At 48.7% G+C, this 14,787-nt stretch overlaps 1 protein-coding gene across 1 annotated transcript in view; it reads right to left on the minus strand.

The window, feature by feature from the left end:
* MEGF6 (multiple EGF like domains 6) overlaps positions 1-14,787 on the minus strand; it is a 426,398-nt gene that overhangs the window by 380,548 nt on the left and 31,063 nt on the right. The window contains exon 2 of the mRNA XM_075604901.1: positions 6,158-6,292. Within this exon, the coding sequence (XP_075461016.1) occupies positions 6,158-6,292 (135 nt within the window). The remainder of the gene's footprint in view (positions 1-6,157; positions 6,293-14,787) is intronic.

Here is a 14,787-nt window from a genome sequence, read left to right on the forward strand (position 1 = left end):
CTAGTGGTAGACTTGGAGAACTGCAGGCTGGGAGTGACCAGGGTTCAAGACCTGCCAGGGACATCCCTGACACTTACAATCTGTATTTAAACAGCTATGACAAATTCTGAAAAAAATACCTCTATATGAGAGGGAAATGCACTCCTGTCCTATAATTGTTAGTTTTTAGTAAGCATAAACTGTGACGGTGAGGGGGTACCCAGGCCATTAATAAAGGTATTTGGCCCGGCTGGGTGCCCCATAGCTATATTGGGGAATTGTAAAATGTCAGCTCTGCAACCCAATCATCGCAGAAACACTGTGTTTTGTGATAAAACTGTATATGTATGTCTTATTATTCCAGGAGTGTTAAGCAGTGGACATTTCCCTGCTTCAGCACAGACCAGAATAGTAAGACCAGGCAGGGGAATGAATTACAGGTTCCCCGGTATATGCCCGCAAACCCCAGAACCCGGGAGGGGGGGTCAGAGTAAAGTCATTTTTAAGATTATGTGTATAACTGTGGAAGTTTTTTCATGTAAGCGTGTGAAAAGAAAAATGGTTTTAAAGTACCCAAGGTTTATATTTTTTATTAAAGTAAGGTTTAGAGGAAGTCATTCAGTATGGATGTGACGATAGCTTATCACAGGTTGTAATCTACACCAAATACTGGGTTTGAACAGAACGAGGCTTAGATATAATAAAGTATATTTATTCCTTTGGATAGGTTAACAACGAAATAATACAGTACACTTACTTTGGGGTTGGGGGATGAGAAGTATGTAGCATAGCAATTCTCTCGCAATCAGGTAACAATTCAGATGATATCAGAAGACCAAGGATAAAGGGTGGACAACAGTTTATAAACCTTTTGTAACCCTATCCTTAACATTAAGTACTACCCTAGCAAAAATGTTCAGCAAAGCTGCTGCCACTGTCTTGGCACTTATGGTGCCAAGCGCTACCGCCTCAGGGTACTGGGTGGCAAAATCCACCACCGTGAGGATGTAGCGCTTCCCTGACCTGATAGGAATCATGAGGGGTCCTATAAGGTCCATCGCTACCTTCTGGAAGGGTTCCCCTTTTATCGGTAGGGGTCTCAGGGGTGCCTTCACACGGTCGCCCGCCTTACCCACTCACTGGCAGGCATCACAGGAGCGGCAGAAGTTGCTCGCATCCCGGGATGCCCCCGGCCAGTAGTAACGCTGTAATAACCGGGCTCGCCTCCTGGTGACCCCCTGATGTCCCGCTAACGGAATAGAGTGAGCTACCCGTAACAATTGCTGTCGGTACCCCTGGGGCACTGCTAGCTGCCGCTTACCGGTCAATCCCTTCTCTATCCCCGGGTTCCCTTCTTCTCAGTATAGGAGTCCCTTATGCCATAGGCAGTGCTCAGTGCCCTCCCCTGCCTGAGATTCGGACGCCCGAAGTCTCACGCCGGCCATGGTAGGGTCTGCCTTCACTGCCTCCCTAAACTGGGCTCCTAAGTCTAACCACCCCCCAGTCATGTCATTGTCAGGGGAAGGGGACAGGGTGAGAGGGAACAGTAAGTCAGCCTGTGGTTGCAACTGATGCTGGCTTACCTCCCCGGGCTCCTCTGCGCCCTCCGCTAACGTTGGTCCCAAAGGCTGGGGGACTGGAGCGGCCGCCGCCGCCGGCATTGTCGCGGTCTGGCTCAGGGTAACCGCCGCCACTGCTGCGGGCTGGGGCACACGGTCGTAGGTGCAGGTCATCGGTCCCAGGTCGTTGCCCAAAAGAATTTCGGCATCCAAACCGGGTAAAACCCCCACCTCCCGCACACCCTGGCCCACCCCCCAATCCAAAAAGATGCGGGCCACCTGCAAGAAATGTGGCTCTCCGTTGGCCACAGTGATCTGCATCCCAGGGCCTGGGAGCAATTCCTCTGGCCGGACCATATCAGGTCAGACCAGGGTCACTGCAGCTTCTGAATCCAGCAAGCCGACTGCTTGCCGGTCACTGACTGTGACCGGGGTGAGATGTTTTCTCCGGCCGTCCGTCTGCTGCAGGTCTGCGCTGAGATGTTCTCCGGTCCTGGCTGTAGGCACCGATGAAACCGGGATAGGGGTGACATGGGACGTCTCGCTGGGAGTTGTTTCCATGACCGGTCCTGGTTCTTTGGTGGAAGCCACCCGCACGCGGGCTACCGGCTTCGCAGCTGGGGTGCGTTGCCCCCGATGGGGTCCGTTGGAATGCAGGGGTTCCGGGCAATCTGGTCTGAGGTGACCAGTGCTGTTACAGTTGTAGCACCGGCGCTCATGTCGGAGCTCTCCCGCCTTCTGTGAACTGCTGCCCGCAGGCGGCTTTTGGGTCCACTGGGGGGTAGTAACAGACTTCTTGGCCGGCGCCGGCGCTGCTGCTGCTTTGGCGGGTGCCTTGGCGGTCATCTGGGACCGGCTGACCACATAGTCATCTGCCAGCCTCGCCGCCTCTGTGTAAGTCTTGGGCTTTTTGTCATACTCCCAAGCACTCACCACCGGCGGGCACTGCTGCATGAGCTGCTCCTGAAAGATGAGGTCCAGCAGGCGTTGGTAAGTCTTGGCCTAACGGCCCTCCACCCAGTGTAGCCCGTATAAAGCCATGCGGGTCACATAGGTGACGTAGGTCTCCTGAGGCTGCCTCTCCTCCAGCCGGAATTTACCCCGGTTAGCTTCAGGGGTAAAACCGTGCTGAAATACCAATAGTTCTTTCAGGTGGTGATAATCATCAGCAAACTCCTCTGTAAGCGCCATCAATGTCTGCTTAGCCAAGCCGGAGAGTAGCGGGTCCAAGCGTGCAACCCTATGCTGGGGAAGCACCTTGTACCGCCCGCACTGCGTTTCAAAGTTCCTTAAAAACATGTCGATCCGATCAGTACCTTCCACGTACTTGGTGAGACTGTGCTTGTCCAGTTGGAGTTCATCTTTGCGGGGTTGGGCCGGGGGGCAATAAGCGGGTCGGTTCACTGCCATAGAGAGAAACTTTAGCCGCTCCTCCGCTGTCCCTCGGTCTCCCCACTTGGTAATCAGTGCCAACATTTCAGGGGTAAACGGACTGGTGGCCGCAGCATCAGTGCGCCTCCTGTCGCACTTGTCCCGGGAGGTGCACTTGTCCCCTCCCAGGATTCTGCCGCTCCGGCACTGGGTTCAGTCCCTGATCTCCGGGCGGCTGTACAAGGGCAAGCTGAGCCATATCCTGAGACTCTGCCCGCGCGGCTTCATATTCCGTGATTGCGGCAATCATGTCTTCGACCTCCTGGTCCTCATATTCCAGTCCATAGTCATGGCACTCGTCTTTTAGCTGAGCTCTTGTCCTCAGGTAGTAGACGTTTTCCGCTTCACTCATGGTTCTGGGTCGCAGCAGTGAGGTGGTGTGACAACTTGCGTGACTTGTTGCACTACCGTGTGTTCAATATCTTTAGTCCCAGGAATTTGCAATTATCGTCAAGTTCCCACTAGATCACAGTACCCCGCAGAATACTGTAATCTAGGTCCAGTTCAATCCCGCCGCTGCCACCAGTTAATATACAAGCCTGTGACGATAGCTTATCACAAGGTTGTAATCTACACCAAATACTGGTTTTGAACTGAACGAGGCTTAGATATAATAAAGTATATTTATTCCTTTGGATAGGTAAACACACGAAATAATACAGTAACAGACAAGAAGTACACTTACTTTGGGGATGGGGGATGAAAAGTATGTAGCATAGCAATTCTCTCGCAATCAGGTAACAATTCAGATGATATCAGAAGACCAAGGATAAGGAGTGGCCAACAGTTTATAAACCTTTTGTAACCCTATCCTTAACATTAAGTACAGGTGATTGGTCTTCAATTACCTCTAGCCACTCATTAACGTGGGAACACATTTTGATACATGCCCCCCTGCTACCTGGTACATGCGCATTAGAACTCTGGGGTCTCATTTCTGTAGCCCCTCAACTGTATCAGGAATGCCAACTAGTCTACCAGATTGGATTCCGGGCAGGATATTCTTTGTTGTGAGGTGTGAAATGGAACACTTAAGACTGCTCTGGTTTGAGTAATCTCCGCCCTCATGTAAACAGTGGAGGTGACAAAATCCTTCGAACCATACTTAAGTCCTAGATATTGGGTCGCCTTTCTGGCCATATGCTACCCTGGTATGCAAAGGAATTTCCTCTGGGTTTTATCCATACCTTGGAACACAGCATTGAAGATAAAACACAAACAATATTAAAATATCCGGTTCCGTTGGGTCCAGCAGGTCCAAACTTCCCAGTTCTCAATGCCGGAACTGGGACACCCTATGGTCCAATTTGCAACTTGCTACGACCTTCGGAACCGGAGTTACACAAATACACTTAAAACCGTTTCTCATTTTAATACAAAAATCTCCGCTGTAAATTAAATCACGTTTTTTCACTAAATCCCCATTGAAAACAACGGGCTCCGCCGCCATAGACTTTCAATGGCAAACCGCCACCGTTGGCGGCTATGGGAATCCGCCGCCATAGACTTTCAACGGGGCGACGCCGGCGTTGAAGTCAATGGGGGTTTTCTGCCATAGCCGGTCAATGGAGATTGGCCGTCATTGGAGTCTATGGGAGAAGTCCCGAACCTTCAAGGGGGTCCATACTCCGTCAGGTTGGTCCAAGAGGGTCAAGGATGGTTCTGCAGCGATGCCGGAGCAGTGACTACAGATACCCCAAACCCTGATCCTCTGGACCCTCCGGAACCGGAGCTATGGATTCCCAAATGTCAGCTTTTTACACTTAGTCGATTTCTGGAGCTGTTTCTGCCGCCGCCATTGGAACCTATGGCGCGACCCGCTCTTCTCGGTTCGACCCTTATCGGGGGTCCAGGATTCGGGGACCCGGTTGTGGTCGAGTGGGGGGAGGTCTAGCAACTAGGGGCAGAAAGAATTTTATTTCTAGGTGCTCTAGAACTGTTTATTCCCACGCCACTTGTCGTTGAACTTGACTGCTAAGTGATCAAAGCTCTCTTATTGAAAATGTATCCGCTTTGCGGTTTTGCGGTTTGGACGACAGCCAACTCGTTCCTGGAAAGCTCCTTCGAGGATTCTCCGTTGAAGTCAATGGGCCCATTGACTTACAATGGGAAACCGCCGCTCCTCCTCTCGGACGCCATCTGCTGGTCTTCACAGGAAACAGAACCCAAACAGCAAGATTCGCCATTGAAACACATGGCGCCTCAATGGCAGCCTATGGGACCCTGCAAAATGGTGCCTGAAAAGGCGGGAAAATTACACAAAGGGCTATAATCACTAAACAACTATTAACCCTTGTGCTCCCGGATGGATCCTAGTGTGTGTGTGATGCAGACACTGATTAAACCAGATATTACAATAAAGCATGGGAACAGGGGAATACACATTTTCATGTCATAACAAGGGTTAAATCACATTTCTGGACCTCAGCCCAGTTAACCCCTTGTCTCCCTGGTGAGGTCAGGGGATGACCAAATGGGGTACAACCCCTTTAATCCCGGGCCACCCCCTTTCTCCCTCTACAATGGATAAAAATCGATTTGCATAAGAAACAGGGGTTACTCCGCCCTCTGAGCTTCAAAGGCCATCTAGGATATGGAGGTGTTAAACCTTTTGTTAGCAAGGAGGGGGAAAGGCAGAAAACTTCAATAAGCCATCTGGCCGGCTGTCACTCTGCCCAGACTGTGCGGCGCCAGGTAGAGGGGACGGGCCTCATATGCTAAGCGGCCAAGGTGCAAAGTTGGCACATGCCCAGAGCAGACTGGAGAAGCCCCTCTGTCAGGTTTGAAAAGTATTGGCAACTCCATGATAGGGGGAAGGAATTATTCCCACGGAGTAGATTGGCTGCATAGGTTAAGTATAAGACTGTTTAGTGCTTAAGAAACCCTGCAGCCCATCTGGAAGCAGTTCCATCATGTAACAAGATTCATCCTGTAACCAGACTTAACAGCGTAACTAGTAAGTGTATTTTTCTTTGTCATTGTAAATCAAGCTGTGTATGTTAATTCTGTAAATAAATCACAATTTATTTTATCTCTTACTTTGCTCAATCAAAGGATCCGGGTATTTTGGTGTTAAAAGTTCTGATCTCCCATGACATAAACCGCTTAAATTGCAACCTGACAATTTTTAGTTTGCCAAATCCTGGAAATAAATGTAATGAGTATCCACAACAAACCTCAGCACTTACCTCCGCTCATAGCCAACGCACCACATTTGTCCTGCACAACCTTGTTTCCAAACTTTGACCATGCGAGTGAAGGCCTGGACCATGGGCTTTCTGTGAGCTACTATGGACAATTCCCGTTCTGCACACACATTGGACCTAGGAAATGTTAAAGGTAAAGATGTATAACTCAGTTTAGAATTCTTCAAAATACAGTACTTAGTCAAGAATTTGTCACTAAACTTATCCTACTAGCACAATTGATTATTTTGTAAAAATTTCCATATATTCAGCAGTCAAAACAGCTTAACGAAAAGTAGCGACAGTGTGCATAGTGAAAAAAGGTCCATATTTTCTATTAAACATTGGCACAAAGCTCTTTGGATTCAAATGTAAGGAATACTGATGTAAGATATATTTAGGCTCTAAATTAAAATGAGAGAAAGTACTGGTACCCACGATGTGGAAACACCTTATCATCATTATCACACTTCGACCGCTGCAAATACCAACCACTGACATTCACAAAAATAATAAGACCAAATTCCATCATTAAAACAAAAAACTGAATTGGTACTGAAAACAGGGCAGTTTAGGTTACACACGTGTTTACGATTACCAAGTTGTGCTTTTTTACAAAGAGAAAAATAAATCGCAAAAAGGCAAAAGGTTTTATGGACCATAAATATTCATGTACAAGCATGGTTTGATCTTTCTAAATTATTAAAAGCACAAATGTATGAACATCTTGTTTTTGGCAGTATTGAACCCAAGTGAGCAAGTGCATTAAAGCACCATTGGGGTTTTTTTTTGTACTTAAATCTCTTCTTGCCCTTTCCAAAGTCCAAATGTTCAGGAGGAAAGATACTCAAATGATATGAGTTAAACACATAGGTTTCTGGATGCTTTAACTTGGTTAAATTAATTCATACACTACATTTAATGATATTATACAATTCCAGTGTCACATTAGTGTAACATTCCTGTACCACCAAAGTATTTAGGTATGGGGATGGTGAATACTGTTCTTAAATAGGTTAAAAGATTGTTTATCCTAAGTACAGTATATACCTCTTTTTTTTTTTTTTACAGTCCTAGCACTCTAGTAACTTGTTGCCAGTGATCATACCTTATATTGACCTTGGAAATATAGAAACCTGTGAAAGAAAAGTTTTTTCCAGGTAATGTTTTGCAGCAATTACTTTTAAAATGTACGGTGTTGGTAGATTCTGATTCCCGGTGTTGTCCACCTTGAACAGAAATGGATCTCACCATATTCATTAAAAAGAGTTATTGTACTGTATATCCATACAATGGCATGATCAGTCCCTTTAATTGTGTAATTCTGTTTCCCACTGTGCAAAATCATGCGATATGCAAACATTATTTGCAAATTAAGTGTAACGGGTATTCCCCCCCCCCCAATCGCAGATATGGTGTGGGTGCGGAGAACATACGGTGTTACCAGGTGTGGTGCGTATACCTGCAGGCTCACAGGAGGGCTGAGCTTCCGCCACGGGGAACCTGGGGCAATATATACTAGGGGTAACCAATTACTCAATTCAGCGCCTCCACCTGCAATGGCTCCCACCATAGGGGGAGTGGTTCCTCGCAGGACACATACAAATAATCAATACTCACACACAGTGATATATATAATAACTAATAGCATTTACTGGGAACAGCATATAACACATATCACGGCAATAATATCATAACATATCAGAACAGGTGTCCCTCTCTCGAGGAGACACTTACTGCGACGTCCCGCAGGACGCTTCCCCAACACCAGGTGATCCCACCCAGTGTCCAAAGAACCCCACCCAATGTTCCGCACTCTTGCAGAGAGAGGCAATGGGTGACTGCGCAGCCACAATTACACTAAGGGCCCATTGGTGCACTTAGAACTGTATAGATCAGCAATAACTTCACAAAGGATCAGTTGTAGGATGATGTCATCTGATCCCCAACCGGACTCTTTGCACGCGGACCGCCGAGGGCGATCCCACCCTGGAAACAGTCTCTGAGGACCCCAACCTCTTAGCAGGAACCACAGCGTCCCTATCTAATCTACCCTACTGTGACAGGATCCCTAACATAGGACCTGTCCCTACAGCACTAAGTGACACGCGCTATACTATAGGCCGTCCCTACAGCACAGCAACCTGTAATGGCTTTGGGGAAAACTCCTAGGGGTCTACAGGGGTTAATAACCTGCCCCACTCCCCTAAATCTTCCCAGTCCTGACTGTTACTAAACTAGTCCCAGCGCCTACAGCAACAAGCTGTGACCCACTGGATGCTGGCAGCCAACGTGCTGCGCAACAAGGTGCCTGCCTGTCAGACCTCACAGCACTGACAGCCGTGACTCTGACAAGGCAGCACTACACTAAGGGCAGCGTCCCTATCTTGGGCCTCCCTCAGCACTTACCCACTAACCTAGTGGGGAGTTGGGACCTACCTGGGGTGTGGGTACCTATGTGGGTGCAGGAGCTGCACTCGCTCCCCGCACCCTTCCTTCCCTCACAGCTCCCTGAATCCAACTGAAACCTGAGTGACAGGGTCCCTTAACCTAGGGCAGTCCCTGGCAACACTCACTATAAAGGGGTACTTAGCTATCTCGGGCCCTGGGGGTTGTGGCCTAGTACAGGGAGTCTCTGACGCCCGTACCCTACCTCCTTCCCTGGGCTGCTCTTGTCTCTGACTGACTAGCGTGGGCTCAGCGCGCGAAATTTATCTCTTTACCTTCTGAGACTTCCTAAGCCCTATTGGCTCCCTGGCATCACGTGGGGCGCGCAGAGGCTCCTGGGATCTGTAGTCCCTGCTCAGAGCCTTCCCTGAATGGCTAGGGCTTCGCGGGCTTTTTCCTCCCTCTCCTGTGCAAGCTGTCTGGGGCTGCCTCAACCTTTCCTGGGCTGTTCTCCCCCTCGCGCTAATTCTCCCTGGCTCTCAGGCCTTCCTTGCGCATGCGCGACCACTGCGCATGCGCGAGTATCCGGGCAATGGCGGCACCCTTTCTGCCCGGCTCCGGGAGCACCGGGAGCCCTGTGACACGCGTGCGGCCTTGGCAACCGGCCGCACGCGTCCCTGGCAACCCCCGAGCCGGGACCTGACCGCCCTCACCCCTGCGATCGGCGCGCGGGGCCGCCCTGGGACTCGGCGTTACCCGCGATCGCGCTCAAGGTGAGGGGGGTGCTGACACCTAAGGGAGACATGGCTACATCAGTAATATCGCAAAATTAAGTACAACGTTGGTATTAATTAAAGCCGCCGTGTTGGCTGCGGATTTTTGTTAATCACACTTTTTTTCTAATAGAATGGGATACCAGATTATGGCATATTATACGAGTTAAGAATTAACAAACACAAGGCTACAACGCATTAAATGTAAATCAAAAGTAATATTGTTTTTATTAATGGTCATCCATTTTATCCTTTCTTTCTACTAGAGTATTTGGTTGTCCCAAGGGCAACACTCTAGACGTGTGGATCCAGCCTCACCAGGTGCGTTGGTCACAGACTAGATGAGTAGGCTGTGGGCTCCCCTCTTTTCTTGCGGTGGACTTCTTTTTGCTCTATCTTTCTGAACACATTAGATAATGTAGAAATTGCAGCATGGCTGTTCTGCACGACTATGCTCTGTTGATGCACTCTCAGCATTTGCCTCCATATAATTTGAATGCTCCTACATCATGAAACAAAGATCAGTGTTGTCTCACCCGTTCATGATGAAAGGCCTCCTGTTTCGTGTTCTCATTCACTCATATATATGTAGCTCCCTGTAAACAGCACAGGCTATACCTATCTCCTTCCTACTGTGGTAAGTCCTGTTAAGGGCAGGCACCAGTAGTGATCATGGGTTTTCCCCACCTTAAGCCTGACTTGATTGGTGGAGGTCGGCCCCCTGACTCTGTGTGCAGGCAGAAACAAAGGGGAGGGGTCTGCTGACATCATGATAGGCGGGGCTGTCTCTATTTAGTGGGCTGCTCCTGTGAGTCTGGGTGAGTTTTGTTGCTGCTGAAGCAGAGAGCGGGTGCAGAAGCAGAGTCTGAGCTTGGAGCATGCAAAGGAGAGGAGAGACTCAGCCACTTTGAGTAGAGCTGATAGCACCATAGACCCGGTGGACCAATGCCCCTCACCCCAATGCTGGGGTGATGGGGAGAATCCATCCCCCACCCAAAGGATAACCTCTGAGGTGGGCAGCGGGGTATTGATGCCCCAGCCCAGACCATCCTGTCGGAGGATAAACTTGGAGGGAAGGAGAGGAGGAAAGACCTGTACAAGGAGGAGGTTCGACTGATAAGCGGGACATTGCTGTTGTTGTTGTGTCTGCTTGTCGCCACTACATTTGGAGGCGCTGATCCGACAAATAAAGAGAGACAATACTTTTATATCAAGACTGTTGTGTGATTCTGGAGCATCCACCCTGGGACCAGGGTTCACTCTTCTATGCAGGTCCTATCCCACATCCCTGGGAGTATAGAGGATGGAGGCGCTGCACCACTAAAGCATGGAGGCTACTACCCCAGAAGCCTGGCCCTGTGATCCCCCACACCATCGCGGGAGACTCAGGCCCTCCTGTTCCACACAGGTATGCACCACTAAGTACATGTAATACGCCCTCACACACCCTAGATATGTCAGATGAGTCTGGGGTGGGGGGGAATATGGGTTACATTTGGAGGCGCTGCTGAGATAAACAGGACAGGCTTACAGCAAGGCAGAACAGAAAGAGTGATGTGCACTCTCCGGTCAAGTGCTGAGGAACGTAGGGCGCAATTGCACACTGGGGGTAGTCAGGGGAGCGTGGATCACCGCTCTCGCACAGTACGCCCTGGGCGCCCTAAGCGGGTGGCGTAAGAGGGGTGCCTAGCTATAGCTGCCCAAGTCCCTTGAGGCAGATAGTGTGTGGCAACTGGGGGGGGGTCAGCCTGTTAACTAGCCCAGGGACCATGGCCCAGGGCCCGCGCTATGAGTTGCCAAAAGTAGGAGACGCCCGTACCTAGCTAGCACCCGCAGAATGCACCACAGAGCACTTGACAGAACGAACATCGAGCACAGTGCACACACAGAAGGAGTTCTGCTGAGCCTGGTGTATGCCACCTCGTATTAGTGGGTACCACATAAAGCATGAGTAGAGGAGTAGGAAGTGTCCAGGAGATCAGTTCGGGTCTAGGAGCAGATCGCACCCTAGACACCGAGAGTAGTACACGATTACATGTGGTAGGCGCATCGAAGATGGCTGCAGTCCCTACATGTGCTCCGCGGAGCAAAAGACAATCTAAAATGGCAAAAAATGCGCCATCAACAGCCCAGCAGTTCGCAGCCGATCTAAAATTGCGTTTCCCGCCAGCCCTGGAGCGAGCATGTGAGTTGTGCAAAAGAACTGTGCGAGAAATGTGGCGGGAAATGTGCAGGGGTTTGGCGCCAAACCCAGATTCCCTGCAAGAGGAGCAGAGCGGCGTGAAAGCCGAAAGCCCACCCCCCTGTGCTGTGACTGGTCAACAAACCCAGTCGCGTCACACTGAAAGAAAGAGGAGCCCGTCTCTGGATTCCACCAGAGGGAGAGTGTAGCCCCCTGTAAACAGCACAGGCTATACCTATCTCCTTCCTACTGTGGTAAGTCCTGTTAAGGGCAGGCACCAGTAGTGATCATGGGTTTTCCCCGCCTTAAGCCTGACTTGATTGGTGGAGGTAGGCCCCCTGACTCTGTGTGCAGGCAGAGACACAGGGGAGGGGTCTGCTGACATCATGATAGGCGGGCTGTCTCTATTTAGTGGGCTGCTCCTGTGAGTCTGAGTGAGTTTTGTTGCTGCTGAAGCAGAGAGCGGGTGCTGAAGCAGAGTCTGAGCTTGGAGCATGCAAAGGAGAGGAGAGGAGAGACTCAGCCACTTTGAGTAGAGCTGATAGCACCATAGACCCGGTGGACCAATGCCCCTCACCCCAATGCTGGGGTGATGGGGAGAATCCATCCCCCACCCAGAGGATAACCTCTGAGGTGGGCAGCGGGGTATTGACGCCCCAGCCCAGACCATACTGTCGGAGGATAAACTTGGAGGGAAGGAGAGGAGGAAAGACTTGTACAGGGAGGAGGATCGAGTGATAAGCGGGACATTGCTGTTGTTGTTGTGTCTGCTTGTCGCCACTACATTTGGAGGCGCTGATCCGACAAATTTAGAGAGACAATACTTTTATATCAAGACTGTTGTGTAATTTTTGAGCATCCACCCTGGGACCAGGGTTCACTCTTCTATACAGGTCCTATCCCACATCCCTGGGAGTATAGAGGATGGAGGCGCTGTACCACTAAAGCATGGAGGCTACTACCCCAGAAGCCTGGCCCTGTGATCCCCCACACCATCGCAGGAGACTCAGGCCCTCCTGTTCCACACAGGTATGCACCACTAAGTACATGTAATCCGCCCTCACACACCCTAGATATGTCAGATGAGTCTAGGGGGGGGGAATATGGGTTACATATATTTTGTATGCTGGGTATTACCCAAAGAGACAGAAAAAAGAATGAATGGGTTTGAAACTAAACAAAAGTCTGACATCATCACAATGGTGAATAAATTAAAATAGCAGTGGGTTGGACATATCACAAGAAGATATTACCGTTGTTGGACAAAGATGGTACTCAACTGGATTCCAAGGGAAACGAAAAAACCAAGACAATGACCAAAAGTAAGGATAACAGGATGAAATCAGAACATTTGTTGGAGCAACATGGGGAAGAGATTCATACAATCGTAGTATCTGGAAGATCATTCGGAGAGCTTCATCCAAGAGGGGATCGACTAGGGCTGAAGATGATGATATATTTGTAAAGGTATATATAGTATATAATGTGGGTGGAGAGAGTGATATGGGGAGGGGCTGTACCTTTGCCTTTCTCTGCCCGATGCACAGACAGCAGGGGCGTTCCTATCCGCGGGAAGGAGCTTCTGTCTGCCTCCGTGCAGTCATCTGTTTAATGAAACTGCACTGATTAATATTGTCCCGCTCCTCCTCTTACACTGGGAAGTGGTTGGAGAGGAGTCGGGCAGTATTTATTATTTGCCAGGTCAGGAAGCTATGATCTGTGGCAGTAACATCTCTGCTTCCTCTGCAATGCCACTGCCCTGCACAACTCCTTCACTGCTCCACTCTCACTCCCCTGCTGTCCTCCACTTCCACTCCTCTTCCAGTCCTCTCACACCCACTCTCCTCCTCTTCCCACTTCTCTCCGCAACACTCCTATTCTCCCCTTTCTCTATCTTACTCACACACAAAACACAAAGATCAAACAGGAAAAAATATGCCACACAAACAAAGAAATGCAATTACTGCCACAATAAACTTTGAAACTGATAAGAATTGTAAATTAATTTTAATGACACGCCTATTCACTCAGAAATCCTCCAAATCTCTGACTGTAAAATGTCACTTTATATAGTGTGGCTGTGATACATTATGTTATGCTAATTCTGTGTCAAAGTAAAAAACATTGAGCAGTTCATAATTTGACAAAACACACATTGTGTATGCTAATAAGATTTTCTTGAACACGATGGTACAGAAGTGTCATGATACAGTACCATGAAAATATTCAGTATTTAAATTAATCTGGCAGATCAAAGGTTAATGCTAGTTGCAAATAGTCTTAAAAATATAAAGAATCGTTTTTATGGCAGGTCAAGACCCAGCCTGTTTTTCTGTGTTTTATCTGGACATGAGGGCGCAAGATTTGCTAGGAGGGAGCGAGGCAGTTAAATTAAATGCCAGGAAAGGTGTAAAGCCTCTGTAACGTCCCTTACGTGCTGCCAGTTGGGTCTTCGTCATTTGATGCCGGGTTCTAACCGACGGGGGGCGCGAACATTGGGGCTCTCAGGCAGGGGGCCGCACGCGAAAAATTTTGCGCACCCCTGATCTAAAGGTAAACGCCTGGTTTTGAAAGTGGGGTATTGAAAGATGGACACACAACTCATTTCCAACAGCAGAAATAAACTCGAAACGTTTTTTAATATAACTTTAAAGAGATTCCTGAAAGGGTCAGGAAATAGCAGAGGCTGTGGCCGTCCAAATGTTGTGTAAGTATACTAAATGTGAAGAATCATGTGTCTGACAGCAATTCGCAAAAATAACAAATAGATCTTTATAATATTTACGATCAGATTAATCAAATAATGCCAAACAGTCCAGAATTGTGAGAGGGTACGGGACAGATTTCGATTTGTCACTCAAACGTAGCACTAACAACACAGTTTCATATCTACTCCTGTATTTGACATGCAGACGCCACAGTGAAGAAGGTTTTCTTCTAAATATTAGCAAATGAAGTTATAAAGTACTTCATAGATTCAGACAGCTTTTGATTGAAAATAAAGTTCCTGTTTCTCCTGTAGCCATAAAATGTCACTGGCTGCAGATTGATGAAAGAGGTGGGGGGAGGGTCAACGGGTGGGCTTATGATGTTTTCAATGAAATACATTTTAGGATAAATAAAATTTATTTAGAAGATGAATTACCATAAAATACCATGGCGACACGCACATCACATGACCCCGCGACATCATTTGATGCCGCGTAGCCATGGCCACGCGTTCAGAAGCCTACTGAATCCTGGTAAGTTGAGGTTGCAGAGGCATCGCGAGGCCCCCGGCATTTAACTTA

This window comes from Ascaphus truei, chromosome 6 (assembly GCF_040206685.1).
Source record: "Ascaphus truei isolate aAscTru1 chromosome 6, aAscTru1.hap1, whole genome shotgun sequence".
NCBI classification, from domain to species: domain Eukaryota; kingdom Metazoa; phylum Chordata; class Amphibia; order Anura; family Ascaphidae; genus Ascaphus; species Ascaphus truei.